This window comes from Triturus cristatus, chromosome 2_2 (genome assembly GCF_964204655.1).
Source record: "Triturus cristatus chromosome 2_2, aTriCri1.1, whole genome shotgun sequence".
In the NCBI taxonomy this organism is placed as follows: domain Eukaryota; kingdom Metazoa; phylum Chordata; class Amphibia; order Caudata; family Salamandridae; genus Triturus; species Triturus cristatus.
In genome coordinates, this window is record NC_140582.1 from 928,508,219 (window position 1) to 928,523,731 (window position 15,513).

Sequence of the window (15,513 nt, forward strand, 5' to 3'; positions counted from 1 at the left end):
CATCTGCATCCTGTTGAAGGGAGAGGTAAACGTGAGCGTGGGGACTGTAAGATTGCCCTTTGCACACATCGATATTATTAGATTGTTTGAAACTAGCGCGTTCTGAAAGCAAATTAAATTTAATTGTGTTTTAACCCCTTCGCCGCGGCACGAATTTTGCCGCGGCGCTGGGGGGGTTTGGGGGCAGCGCGGCGCCGCCATGCTCGTGACGGAACCACTCCGTCATGAGCCACGGGCGCTCTGTGCTCATGACAGAGTGGTTCCGTCACGACTCCGCCCACTCGCGCTATTCGCCCGCACAGGCGGAGAATCAGTGCCGCGTGGGCGGAGCGGCCGCCAACGGCCGCAGCATGACGGAACCACTCCGTCATGAGCACACGGCGCCCGTGGCTCATGACGGAGTGGTTCCGTCATGAGCAGCGATGCGGTTAAAAGCTGTATTGTTTTTAAATTTGCGTGTATAATTCTAAACCTGTTTTAACCACTCCAATTTGCACTTACTTTTATTTCTGACCAAGGTGAGCTGGTGTATGCCGTATATAAGAGCGGGTCACCGAGCACACGCCATCTTGGTCAGCGCTCGAGCTCTTTTCACAGAGGAGGTTCCCTCCCTTTTTCAGGAGATGCAAATGCGAGCGTGCAGCGGGTGGCACACCCGCTGCACGCTCGCATTTGCACATCAAAAGCAAGCCCGTCTGCTCCCTTCCACACACCAGCCGCCCACAGACCAGCCATGCTGTCGGTTTGGGACACTGCTCAACAGGGAATGTTAATTATCGTTACTCGAAAAAACGCTTTTGTCAATAGGTGAGCAGGGGGGGGGGGGGTTTGGCTTCTAAATGTATAGAATTGGGGGAAGTGAGTGCAACCCCTGACAAAAGCATAGTAGATTAACTCAAATGTGGCCTAAGCAATGTCAGGCCCCTGGTAAAACATTACCAGGAGATATAGCTCATGTTAGAATTTTATAATTTGGATGTGCTATTCTTAACTGAAACATGGACATGCCCTGACTCAGAGGTTGAGCTGGGGTTGGCATGTCCTCCAAGTTATAAAGCTTTTCACAAACCACGACTCACTGGAAGAGGAGGGGAGTTAGGTGTTATTTATAATGACAAATGGAATTTTGCTCCCATGGATGTTGGTGAAGTGGAGAGCATTGAACTCTTAGGGTTCTCCCTGAAGGATACTAAAGGACAATTGCTTACTGGCATAGTTTGCTATAGACCCCCTGGCTCAATGAGCCCACAGCTACAAGCACTAATTGAATTTATTTTTAATATGTCACTTACTCACTCCAGAATGATCATTCTGGGAGATTTTAATCGTTGGGAAAATGGGAATCTAGGCCCAGCCTTGAAAGATCTACTTCAAGCATGGGAGAACCTTAATCTGCAACAGCTGGTGATGGACCCAACACATCAGGGAGGCCATGCACTAGACTTAATATTTGCAGATAATAAGGATGTAAGGTGGAAAATACACTGCCTCTATGTTGCACTGATCTCTTCCTCATTCAATTTTCAGTGATAAATCCCAGAACGAATAAAAAAAACTGTTCCTATGAAAACAAACGACATGGAAGGGAATGGAACAAATTGCTGAAAATAAATCACTCCCTGGTATTTACAGAGAATATCTCCTTCGAAACCAGTAAATCAGTGGAGGAAAACTATTTGAAATTCTGTGATCAGATAAACCATTTTCTTGATCATTGGGCTCCAATGAAAGATCAAAATACATATAAATCATCAGCCCCCTGGTACAATGAGGAGCTAAAAAAGGTAAAGGACAAAATAGCTTTGAAGGCAGAATTGGGCAACTATAAAGGGGCAATAGCCAAGGCAAAAGCCGAGCACTACGCAAACACCATTCTAAAGTCGACTAATAGTACCAGAGCTATATTTAAACTAGTGAGCGACGTATCCAAAACTGGCTGCATAAAAAACAAGATCACTGCAACCCAAGATCTATGTAATGAGTTGGCAGTCTGTTTCGAGGGGAAGATCGCTAAAATTATTAGTGTTCTGGGAATGAATAAGGAGAATCAATTAGATGGTGAAATCGGATTACCTGACCTGACGCCATCTGCGAAGCAGGACGAGGGAGTAGACAATTACAAGCCAGTAATTCTGGATCACTTCTAGCTTCCTACAGAAGAAGAAGATTTTAATAAATTATCCGGGTCCCCAATGGACCCTCTCCCACACAGGGTGTGGAGAGAATTCAAGGAGGAACTATTTCCACAGCTCAATCAAATCTGTTGCCAATCACTGAGCAATGGAGTAGTGCCGGTATGTTGGAAACAGGCAATGGTGACACCCGTGTTGAAGAAACTACGCTCGACCCCCTATGCCCATCTAATTATAGACCCATTTCCCTCCTGCCCTACCCAGTAAACATTCTTGAGCTGTTAATCAGCAAAACTCTTTCGCAATTTTTAGAAAGTTAACCATAAGTTAGAAGATGTACAATTTGGTTTTCGTCTACGCTCGACCCCCTATGCCCATCTAATTATAGACCCATTTCCCTCCTGCCCTACCCAGTAAACATTCTTGAGCTGTTAATCAGCAAAGCTCTTTCGCAATTTTTAGAAAGTTAACCATAAGTTAGAAGATGTACAATTTGGTTTTCGTCCAGCCCATGGAACAGAAACCGCCTTAGTAACAGTCCTGGATGAACTCAGAATGCGAGCAGACTCCGGCCAATGAGTTATTTTGGTGCTATTAGATATGTCAGCCGCATTCGACACGGTAACCACAAAGTCCTTCTTAATAGACTTATGGGTATTGGGATAGAGGGAATGGCATTGAATTTGTTTCAATCATATCTATCGGATAGACAACAGGCAGTGACTCTACCTCTCTTTCTATCCAAATATAATCCTATCCAGTACAGTGTCGCCCAGGGCTCTGAGATTAGCCCAGTTTTATTCAACATATACTTGAGCCCACTAATACCAATTATCAAATCTTATGGAATTGAAGTAACAAATTATGCAGATGATGCACAGCTCATTTTCTCTCTGGAAGGGAATCAATCAGTATCACTTGATAGGTTCCATGAGTGTATGCAAAGAACTGCAAGGTGGCTCAGAGACCACTCCCTACAGTTCAACGGAGATAAGACAGAAATTCTGTACTGTATGGCAAATAAAGTGTCCCGGACACTCCTGGCCAATTTTTGGCCAACACCCACAGAAAAAAACACTGATTTCCTCTAAGACAGTGCGCAATCTGGGGGTGATGTTTGATGATAACCTAAGACTAGATAGCCAAGTGAACAAAACAGTTGGAACCTGCTTTTTTCTCATTAGAGCATTAAGGAAAATACTTAATATGCTACCGATTTCAGCTAGAGCACTGGTGGTGAGCAGCATTATCCTGAGTCGGTTAGACTAATGTAACGCTTTGCTACTGGGTGCTCCAAACTCTTTGATAAAGAAGCTTCAAAGAGTTTAGACAATGGCTGCCAAACTGGCTCTAAGAGACAGTGTAGGGCTTCTGCTTCATTGGCTCTTAAAGACCTCCACTGGCAATTGTGCAAAGAATACAGTTTAAATCTCTTTGTATGGGACCTAGACCATTGCAGAGCAAATTTACCTTTTATGCCCTAACCAGAAGCCTTCGCTCATCAGCAGCCAAGCAGGGGAACATGCCCAGATTTAGAAAGACCAGGCTTGGAGGCAGAGCATTTAGCTCTGTAGCTGCGCGGCTATGGAATGATCTTTCGATCGACCTTAGACAAGCAGAAGATCTTCATCACTTCAGAAAAAAGCTTATAACCTGGCTCTTCCCTAGTGTATAATGGAGCCTAGTCACCGCTTATTGAAAACCCCGTCTGTTATGATAGCATATGTGTTCATTGGAATTTAAAGTAATCTCTGCGCCAAGATACCCATGGGGTGATAGTGTGCTCTATAAATCCGCTTTACATTACATTACATTACCAGATCTCCCCTGTGTGATGTGTGTTATTTTCCCTACATTAATTTGTTGACGTGTTACACAACTGTAGCCCAATTCTTCTGCAAGCATTCTAAATCTGGGATTAAACCACTTTTGTCTGAACAAACTCACCATTGCATCTCTCCCTAGATGTGTGTACCCATAGAAATGTTGTGTCATAGGCAGTGCTTTATCTGTGCTGGTGTTTTCAGGTGCTCAATATCAGCTCTTATTTCACTGGGCCAGGACAATAAATGTTTTTCTCCCTCGCTTGGAATACCTGTTATCTGTTCAAAGTAAGAATACCCATCTGAGTGACTACGTGAGATGACTCCACAGACTGGCCCACCCTGGTTTAGGCATGATGAATATGTATTGTTCGTCACAATAGTGATGTCATCATGCCTTGTTGTCACAATCCTGGACAATCACTAAAGAATTGTGCTGTGCCTTATAATCCATTCATCACTAGGACTATTTATTGCAGCATGTCTGAGCCTCCCGTTAGAATTGCAGCAAGGGGCTGGCTCATTATTGAACTGAGCAAGGCAGGCTGTGAAAGCTCAGGTGCAGGACAGGCTTGGCAGGGAGGCCACGTGAGAAATAATTGAAAGTGCAGTCTTTGGGCTCTCCTTGCTGCTTTATCCAGTACACAGTACTGGACATAAAATTGCCCTTGATGTGTCGTGGTAACGGCACACTGGCCTCCTCCTTTTTGGAGGTACAGGACTATGTCTGCCAGTGTGCATTCCCCAGTTGCTGAGCTGCATGAGTCTGACACCATAATGAGGATTTTTTACTCCACATTTGAGTTACTCTTGGTGTCTTTTCAATTGTTTAAATGGCTTTTGGCTGTGTTCTTTGTGTTCATTTTAAGTATCTTCATTAGTGTTGGTGTACATGGCATGTGTTTCTACATGGAAGTTGGGCCTCTGGAAGTAATGCAGTTTTGTGGAGCTCTTTAGTGAAGTCTATAGAGCACTAAACATCAATTCATAGTTTGATAGGATAGGATAGGGTAATATGTTTAAAGCACACTATACCCGAAGGAGTCAAGGAGCTAGGCAGACAAAAACAGGGGAAAGAGCGCAAAATCAGATTAAGAGGAGAACAGCCAGGTTTTCAGGAGTTTCTTGAAAGCAAGGAGAGAGCTTGCGTTGATGATGGCCAAGGGGAGAGAGTTCCAAAGTTTGGTTGCAGCGACAGAGAAGGAGCGGCCGCCCCATCTGGATCTGCGGAAACTGGCCGAGACTAGTTCTGTTTGGATGATCTCAAGGTCCTCCCTGGAATATACCATTGAAACAAAGATTTGAGTTGGGACGAGCCTTTGCTATGCATGCCCTTGTATACTGTGCTTAAGACCTTAAAGAGATGCGCTCCTTAATGGGGAGCCAATGTAGGGTACGGATCCCTTCTCTTGCTGACTGAAGTTAGGGAATTTTAAGAATCAGTCTTGCAGCTGCATTCTGTACCACCTAGAGCTTATTCAGTGATGCAGTGGAGATATTGAGGTAGAGGGCATTGCAGTAATCAAGACGAGAGGTAATCAGTGCAATGATAGTTGGCCGATGTAGTACAGAAGGAATGAGTGGGAGTGCCTTTCTGAGAGTTCTTAAACTATTAAAACATGTACCAACAGTGCGGTTGACTTGGGCGTCAAAAGTCAGCCCCACATCGAAGATGACCCCCAGATTTTTAGCTGTTTTTACGGGCTTGGAAGGGGCCCGCATTCAGTAGGTCACCACACATTCGACCAGATGGAGTTCTGAGGTCTGAAAACTAATACCTCAGTCTTGTCTGTGTTGATCTTAAGGGAATTGCCCTTCATCCAACAAATAATGTTGGACATGCAAGTGTTGAACTTCTCTGCAACTGAATGTAGGTCGTTGGTGATAGAAATCATAATCTGAGTGTCATCGGCATAGGAGAGCACCTGGAATCCGTAGGATCACACCAGTTCGGCCAGAGGGGTCACATATAAATTAAAAAGGGTAGGGCTGAGTGAAGAGCCCTGAGGGGACCCGCATGGAAGAGAAAAAGCTTTTGGTCTGAAGCCACCACAACTAACTGTGTGCAGTCTATCTGTTAAAAAGGAATGAAGAAGCTGCAGTGCTTTTCCTGTGACCCCCACTTCTTGCAGACGTTGGACCATACGCACTGGGGAAACAGTGTTGAATGCTGACGATAAATCAAGCAGAATCAACACCGCCGAGCCCCCTTGGTCTACCTGCAACCAAATGCAGTCAGTGGCTGCAATAAGGGCAGATTCGGTGCTGTGACCGGTGCGGAACCCATTCTGTGAGCGGTCTAAAATACCCTGTGAGTCAATAAACTTAATTAGTTCAGTATTTATGAATTTTTCCAGGATTTTTGCCGGGGCGGGGAGGAGGGAAATAGAGCGAAAATTCTTTAACTCCAAGGGATCGGCATTCGGTTTCTTAAGGAGCGGGCGATCAATAGCTTCCTTCCAGATAGCTGAGTAGCAGCCAGACAAGAGTATTCCATTGAATAGATCGCATAGGAAATTGGCTGTCAGGTTTGGTGCAAGTTTCAGTGTGGAGGGCATGCATGGATCGCAGGGCACTCCGGATTTTAGACCGAGGAGAAAATCTTTGGTAAGTTGAGTAGACATAAGGGGGAAAGTAGACAAAACATTCTCCCTTATGACCTGTAGGGTTTTTATCTTGTTTGATTCGTCATTGTCCACCTTGGTTTCCTCACCAATAGACACATTGTCAGTATCAGTAGTAAACTCACAGAAGAGCTTTCTCCTGAAATTAGATAGCTACCTTATCACAGAAATCTTGGGACGGAGTCATAGGTTGTTGCTGGGGTGGTTCCAAGATTTCCTTAACCTTAAAGAGCATACTGGATGAATTGTCCGCTGTTAAAATCTTTCCAGTAACAAATCGGGATTTTTCCTGAAAAAAAGCATCTTTGTAGTTCCGTAACAGAACACTGCTTGGCTTTCTCCTGGGGCAGGACCTGGCGCGCCATTTGCGTTCTTGTCTGCGGCATTCACGCCTCGTGGCCATAATTTCAACCTGGAACCATGGGGCGGAAGGTTTTGCTCTTTTGGTAATGCCGTTTTGACAAGGGGCAACTATATCTCGGGCCCTGTTAATCCTATCCCAGAAACCCTCTGCAGTATATGTGGGATTGTTGTGCCTCCTGGTAGGGATCGAAGCCAATGCAGCCTCCCAACTGGTGGCCGTGACCTTGTTCAATTTCCTGCAGCGACCGTGTCCAGAGGGGGGTCTCTTATACCTTCTGGTGATAGGAGATGGGGAGATTGTGAATTCGATAAGTACAGGCGTTGCTGTTTGTTTTAATGTATGTTGCTGTAAAATAAAGGGAATGTCATAATCCATGCCATCATTCTCACACAGTAGTATATTTTTGATTTTGAATGCTTTCGCATTGTATATGTAAGCAGTGGTCATGACAATGATACAGTTGAGTGGTGTCAGGGATGTAGCTGGGCGGACAACTGAAAGAAGTGGCAATAGTCTCCTAAGAAACATTTTGAGCACCGAGACTTAATCTTTCACAAACTAAGCGCTGTTCAAAGGAAACAGCAAAACGTGAGGCAACACAGGTCTCCCATCTGCTGCCATCCAAATGTAATTTGCGTTTTTCTCACAACCTGCTCCGATCCAATCTTGTTGCTCTGCCTCTGACTTATCCTCTTTTACTCTTTTAAGTTCTTCCCACGTGTCCGCTACTGACATCAACATTGGAAAAATTGTCTTCTTGAGATTAGCTTGTTTAAACACCAACCCCATTAAATGTGCAGGCCACTTATGCACAATAATGTGCAACTTCATCAGCATATCTGTTTGCAACTGCAATGTAGTACAAAAGGGGGTGGTGATGGACGGAGCATCAGAACTAATCAAACACTCACACCCAGTCAACAGATCTGGGTTTGATCCATCACCGCTCTTTAGCTCACTCTGCCACCCCAGTTCAGACATGGCCATATGCAAATCAGTCTGACCCTGTGCCTCATGGGTACAGTCCAGCACGAACTGCCAAGCCATGCCTTCCCTGGACCGGAAACAAGCTTCCTAGGACCAGTTTCTGGCATTTCAGCCGTCTTCAGCCAGGCTTGCTTGAATCCAGTGGCAAAGTGAGCAAGGGACTCACGACTGAGCATACCCTGCCAACTTATGGCGAACAAAGCGGTACAAAAGGGGATGGTGATGGATGGAGCATCAGAACCAATCAAAAACTCACACCCAGTCAACAGATCTGGGTTTGATCCATCACCGCTCTTTAGCCCACTCTGCCACCCCAGTTCAGACATGGCCATATGCAAATCAGTCTGACCCTGTGCCTCATGGGAACAGTCCAGCACGAACTGCCAAGCCGTGCCTTCCCTGGACCGGAAACAAGCTTCCTAGGACCAGTTTCTGGCATTTCAGACGTCTTCAGCCAGGCTTGCTTGAATTCAGTGGCAAAGTGAGCAAGGGACTCACGTCTGAGCATACCCTGCCAATTTATGGCGAACAAAGCGGTACAAAATGGAGTGGTGATGGACGGAGCATCAGAACCAATCAAACACTCACACCCAGTCAACAGATCTGGGTTTGATCCATCATCGTTCTTTAGCACACTCTGCCACCCCAGTTCAGACATGGTCATATGCAAATCAGTCTGACCCTGTGCCTCATGGGAACAGTCCAGCCCGAACTGCCAAGCCATGCCTTCCCTGGACCGGAAACAAGCTTCCTAGGACCGGTTTCTGGCATTTCAGCCGTCTTCAGCCAGGCTTGCTTGAATCCAGTGGCAAAGTGAGCAAGGGACTCACGTCTGAGCATACCCTGCCAACTTTTGGCGAACAAAGCGGTACAAAAGGGGGTGGTGATGGACGGAGCATCAGAACCAATCAAACACTCACACCCAGTCAACAGATCTGGGTTTGATCCATCACCGTTCTTTAGCCCACTCTGCCACCCCAGTTCAGACATGGCCATATGCAAATCAGTCTGACCCTGTGCCTCATGGGAACAGTCCAGCCCGAACTGCCAAGCCATGCCTTCCCTGGACCGGAAACAAGCTTTCTAGGACCGGTTTCTGGCATTTCAGCCGTCTTCAGCCAGTCTTGCTTGAATCCAGTGGCAAAGTGAGCAAGGGACTCACGTCTGAGCATACCCTGCCAACTTATGGCAAACAAAGGGGTACAAAAGGGGGTGGTGATGGACGGAGCATCAGAACCAATCAAACACTCACACCCAGTCAACAGATCTGGGTTTGATCCATCACCGTTGTTTAGCCCACTCTGCCACCCCAGTTCAGACATGGCCATATGCAAATCAGTCTGACCCTGTGCCTCATGGGAACAGTCCAGCCCGAACTGCCAAGCCATGCCTTCCCTGGACCGGAAACAAGCTTCCTAGGACAGGTTTCTGCCATTTCAGCCGTCTTCAGCCAGGCTTGCTTGAATCCATTGGCAAAGTGAGCAAGGGACTCATGTAACCATTGCCACTTGGATGAGACGCACATTTAACTACCACAGCTTCTGTGGGCTACTGGGGAACCTCTAGTAAGTTCCTCATGTTTTCGCCATTTCTTATTGACGTTCCAGAGGATGTCATAAAACCTCTGAGAGCATAACTATCCAAAATCATGGGACACACCGAAGCCTTACTGACTATAAGAAAATGTAGTCCCTTTCAATTGCACGGTTAATCGGCATGCTCTTGTAATGGCAATCAATACTGCATCCTCTGCTGAGGTAATACCTCTAAGCCATGCAGCTTCTACAATACCTTTAATTGTGCAGAGTAAGCTGCTCTCAGAGTACCTTCATTGTTCATTAGACATGAGCCATCGACAAAGATTATATAATCAGGCTCTTTCGGGGTTCCTCTTTAATGTCTGGCCTTGTCGTGGTGCATAAATCTGTGACATCTAGACAATCATGTTCAACGTCATCAAAATATTTTCACAGGCAACAGAGTTCAGAGTTCAAAATGTAACACCTTTTAAAATTTACATTGTAACAAGTGAGGGTCTGTTGCTCATATTTTGTTAGCCTATTAAGGTCATGTCCTGGGTTGTAGTTTGGGTGAGCAAAATCTCAATCTAGTTGGGGACCATAAGAGTTTAAGAAAGTCCCATCACTATGCTCTCACTCCTTTCAATACTGACACTAACCGTGGTGACTGCTTTAAGGCAGCCGGGCAGTCCTGCGACTACAGGGTCAAGTGTATTTGAGAAATAAGCCACAGGTCTTCGAGAATCTCCATACATCTGAGTAAGCACTTGTGAGAAAGTGCTCTCTTTCTGCATGGCTACCCCCACTTTTTGCTGCACTGCTGATGTACTTTGACTGAGTGTGCCCTGGGCTCCTGCCATCAGGTAGCCAGGGCCTATGTTCTTTCCCTAAAACTGCATTGAAGGCCAAACCCAATTGCCACTCTCTGCCCACAGGTCAGCCCCCTGGTAAATGGTACCAACTGTTTGGTGACTCTTTGTCTCTTCAAAGTAGAAACCGGGAGGCAAACCCTGCAGGTGAGTCCCATCTGGCGTGAGCGTCTAGCGATCGTTTATAGTCACTTAATGTGCGCACCTTCCAATGTACCCACGGTTCCTCCCCGGCAGAAGCATCTTGCGCCAACCTGTCTCAACTACGCCCATAACAAACTATTGAACCCGTGCCGGGGCTGCGAAGATGCGAGACAAACATTACCCTAGGCCTTTCTGTGATTAACCAAAATGCGGGTTAATAAAACTAAAGGTGGCCTACTCCGTCGCGGCCTAACAACGTAGGACTCAAACAGATAAGACAGTCTGCTTGTTATTCCTCAATGCTTGGGCGCCACTCTGTTTGCCCCTGCTTTCGGCTGCCTTAAGGGTCCCGGCCCATGCTTACCGTCACTTGCTTGTCCGTCCTCTCCGGGGCACCGCCGCCCGCACCGACCCACCCCGTGGTTCGTGACCCGGCCGGTCCTCCTGCCCCGAGGCCGGTGCTCCCGGCCACTTGTCCTGCATATCTGTGCTGACTCGAGCTGCCCCCCCGTGCTCGCTGTGGAATGGCCGGTTTCAGCCGACACCAGCCGCTTCCACTGTTCCTCGACGCTTGTAGCTCTTCCTGGTGCCTTCTTCCCGGACATTTCCCATTCTTCGTCGTCGTAGGGGGTTGAATGCTCTAGGGGGGGCCTCTCACCCCCTTCTTATCCCCCTCCGTGGCTTGTGGCCTTTTCCCCTGATTGGGGGAGGCCAAGCCCAACCTGGGGGGACCAATCGCGGTTGCCCCCCTTTTCCCGGGCTTCCGCCCCGGGGGAGGAGGGGGATGCGGCTTCCCGCCTCCGGGCGGCGTTTGTCCTGGGCCCCCATTGGGTGCGGCTTCACCTTCCGCGGCCCAAGATCTACACAAGTGATTGAGAAGCTGCAAACGCTAATGCAGCAATGAACAAACTCCAAAGCATATCTCTGTAACCAAGCACAGGAAATAAACTTTTAACGCACATAGCAGCAAGAAAAGAGGAGGTTACTTAATGGCTGCACTTGTATACGCTATATGTTGTCCTTTGTTTTTGTTTCTACTTCCTGACCAGGGAACAGGATTATGGAGTATATTATTTTACTTTGAATGTTTGTGCTAATATGAGTAAACAGTAAGAAGAGAGACTGTATACTGTTCACAGCCTTTGTCTTTAATAAAATCAGGACTCTCCTTCACCAACTGGCTAGGAGAGTCTACAATTTTCTCTCGATATTTCACTTATTTGGTATCAAAACTGTAGTAAGTATGTGAATTTCACTAGGTTATTTGTAGGGTGGATTCTCCCCTCAAAATCAGGCCTTTCACAATGGTTTTCAGTCGCTAACTATTTTCAGAACTTGTATGTAAGTTTCTAATTACACATTATAACCCGCTGCCAAGAGCAATAACAGTTATTAAATAATCTGAAGCCAAGTCTTGCCCGTGCGGGATGCAAAAGTGTTGAATGAGAACTTCAGAAACAGACAGTAGTTCAAAAAGTGACGTTTTTTCCAACCAAATGTCCGGCACAGCCCTCTCCTGCCAGTCTCCCAACCAGCGGTCCAAACAGTAAAGAACGGGTAGCTTAACTAGAGCCAGAACATGGAATACAAGCCAAAAGGAAACTGAGGTAGGTAAATAATGTATGTGAATGTAGACAGTATTACATCATTACAAGATAACCTCTACAAAGAGCATTCTGTGCTTGTTCTATAGCATCCTCTCTAGTAGTGCTGTGGCTGGGAAGATATTTTAGGAAGCCTGCAATGGTAGCAGCTGCAACAAGATAGAACAAGCATTGGCAAACCTAAAAGGTCTTTGCAATCCAAAAGCTATAGGGAATGGCCATCTAAATGTATTTGTGTACGGCTCTGGGGCTGTTCTTATTGATATACACAAATGCATTAACATTGCCACCGTCTATCGCTCGCTTATTGCCGCGACCTATTGGCTCTGCCAATGCTTGTTGTATATGTAGCTGATTGAACACATTTGAATATGACATGTAAAATTCAGCTTTTATTTTCACCGGTTTGTTTTAAAATTGTCTTGCAAATATAGGTTAAAGGGGAAGACAATGAACATCCACTTTAAAACAGGTCAACATTTATAAAAGGAGAGCAATAAGACCTTCAAGACAGTATTAACTAACATCTTCTACAAAGTTGTACTGTGCGTCTATAAAGCACAAAGTTTCATTTTTATATCAATCTGAAACTTGTACTCTGCATTGATTTCAGGTCTCTTGAGGTATTAGGTGCAAGTGCCAGAAATATAATCTGCTTTCCAAAAATAAAATTAAAAAAGAGAGTATAAGGCTAAATATCCTCAGGCCCAGATTCTGAATACTACGTGCCAGTGCCTCTCAGTCTCTGTTGGGATCTAGTAGACAGGAGTGTTTATGAGTAGAACAACCTCTCAGAGACTCTATCATCCACAAGTGATGTACATGGACCCCCGCCCTGTGCCTCGATTCAGTATAAACATGCCATGAACGATATTTTAGCATATGGTTATTACACAGCTCTGCAATTATTACACAAATCAGGGCAAAGGGTAAGTATGCCCCAATCATAGTTCACCACACATCCCTGTCCTATTACTTTTAGTTAAGTTATAACTAGCCATCTAACAACACGGCTAGTTAAGTTCTGTATAAAATGGTAAGGCATGCAGTTTCTCCGGTATAGTGCCTTCAGTTCTGAAGGTAATGTACTATAATTGAGCATTGCCTCCAGCAACCAATCCATGTGTCCGGCACCAATACATTATTTATACACCTTTATTGAGCATTGAGTTTATTGGAGGGAGAACTGGTTGGCTCATGCTCTGCTCCTGAATCATTGGGCAAGATATTCGAGCAATGCTGGACATTGAAAAAGTGCATGTGGAAATGTACTGCGACTTTCCTTCTTCTGCCTGCAGACAAAACACACAAGGTCACATTCCCTTGGCTATTTTTCAGCTCCTGTGTTTACAAACCAGACAATGGAAATTGTATTTTCCTTCTAGGTCCTGGTAGCATGAGATAAGAAAAACATATCAATCCAAATACACACTTACTAGCTGCAAAAAACCCAAACATAGCAGGTTAACCTGTTTTTAGGCCCTATACTTGCCCCACACATAACTGTGTACAAAATACACATAAAAAGCAATAGCGTTACCGTACAGTAAGGCCGTTCTTCTATGTAATTAATATCTTTGCATTTTCAAAACGTTCTTGTCTTCTTGTTTTCTTGTCTCCTGCATTTGCACATTTCCTATTTGATTGCAGGCCTTGAATTTATTTGCTTTTTAAATGTAATCTATTTCTTTAAAAATCACTACGTTCTATTCTCTTGTTTCACTTGAAAGGTAAAATATTGCAAAATACATGGGTTTCATCGAAAAGCTATAGAATTTAATACATTTATTCCAGCTGCCTCAGTGGGTGTATTTCTAGCCATTTCATTGGCTCCATCACCTTTTAAATTTAATTTCCACAGCGTGCTACCAAGTTGTAGAAACTGTATCTATTTCGAAGAAATAGTTTCACTCCTTTATTTTCTTTAAATAGTCTTGGTATACTTCTTTTTTTGTTTAATATGTTCTATTAACTATAATTTTACCCAGGTGCATTACAAGAGAAATACATATTTAAAAGTAAATAACATGAAAGTGGTTCACACACTCTGAAGTACATGGAATACATATTAACCAAAGGATAAGGAAATTAATATTTAGAAAAAACATTCTAAATATGTTTATAAACGTGAAAGCAAGGAAAGAAGGAGGAGAAAAATAGGTGTGCTACCTTAAAGTACTCTGACCAGTAATAACCATATGTTATCAATTATCACCTAAAAATGTTAGGAGTAACAATTCGTTAATAGAATAGCAACATCCATTTGAATTTCAATAGCACATAAACTAGCAATGTGAAAATAAAACTTTAAAATCTAAAAATATTCCAAATCAAGGTGACTTACAGACATTTTGGCAATGTATGCTGCTAATTATGCATGCTGAACATAGTGAAGAAGTCTTACAGTACTTCTAACCCCCACAGTACCATAAATCCCCAACCCAAACATGAAATGTAGGGGTGGGCGGAATTCAGCAGAATTGCATTCGAGTTTCGTGGATATCCGCGACAGGACGCAGTGGCATTTGGCGCTATTTTCTTAGCACAAAATGCACCTTCACGTCCAAAAATGGATACATTTTGTGCTAAGAAATAGCGCTTCCAAATGCTCTGCAGTACATACCCCTCGGCGCCGTAACAAATTCTGCTGTGATTACTTCAGAGTATATACGGGCACCAAGGGGGAAAATTCTGCCTAGGCCTCATGAATACAAGTCTTTGTCCATACCCTGTTCTGGTTGAATAAACGCAATTTGTGTCATTTGCAGAGGTTTGTAAATAGTCACAGTGCCGCATGCAATCGCTAATCTGCATTTTGTCCTATGGCAGTACCCAGACTTAAGGCCCTCTTTGCTAATGCTTAAGCATGCCATTTAGACACATTTGGATAGAATAGTTGTAAGATTGTTTCATACTCTTGAAGAAGTTACTGTTTTCTTAGATAAAGTGGAAAGAGTCACAATATATGGAGCGAACAGGCTAGGGCTCTCCTATGGCAAGTGGTGGCAAATGTTACCACAGTGTAACCTATGGATCCAAAGTATTCAGAACTTCCTTTGTCACTATCCACAAGTTACAGGACCAGCCTGAACAGTGTCCTAGCAAGCAGAAATAAATGTTATGGAAAAGCTGTGAGAGAGCTTAATGCAAGTAATTACATTTTAACATTAGTGATGTTTTTTCTCTTTCCAGATTGAAAATCTGGAACACGATCTGCAAGGAACTCTGGATGAGCTCCAGGATGTCAAGCAAGAACGGACCTTTTTTCAGGACAAAGTAGGCAGACTAAACCAAGAGTTAAACCATATCCTGGGAGGGCACGAAGCACGCATCATTGATGTTGATGCTCTGTGTATGGAAAACAGGTCAGGACTAGCATAATTTTGACTTTTATTAATGCTCAATAATGTGTTTTAAAAGGATTTACTACACAAGCAGTTGGTGGT

General features: G+C 44.5%; 1 protein-coding gene across 4 annotated transcripts in view; it reads left to right on the top strand.

Moving 5' to 3' along the window:
* The window catches only part of CCDC149 (coiled-coil domain containing 149), a 447,317-nt gene that overhangs the window by 232,395 nt on the left and 199,409 nt on the right, over window positions 1-15,513 (top strand). For all 4 annotated transcript variants that reach the window (XM_085642338.1, XM_085642336.1, XM_085642339.1 and 1 more), the window contains exon 6: window positions 15,260-15,432. In XM_085642338.1, coding sequence (XP_085498464.1) covers window positions 15,260-15,432 — 173 coding nt within the window. The remainder of the gene's footprint in view (window positions 1-15,259; window positions 15,433-15,513) is intronic.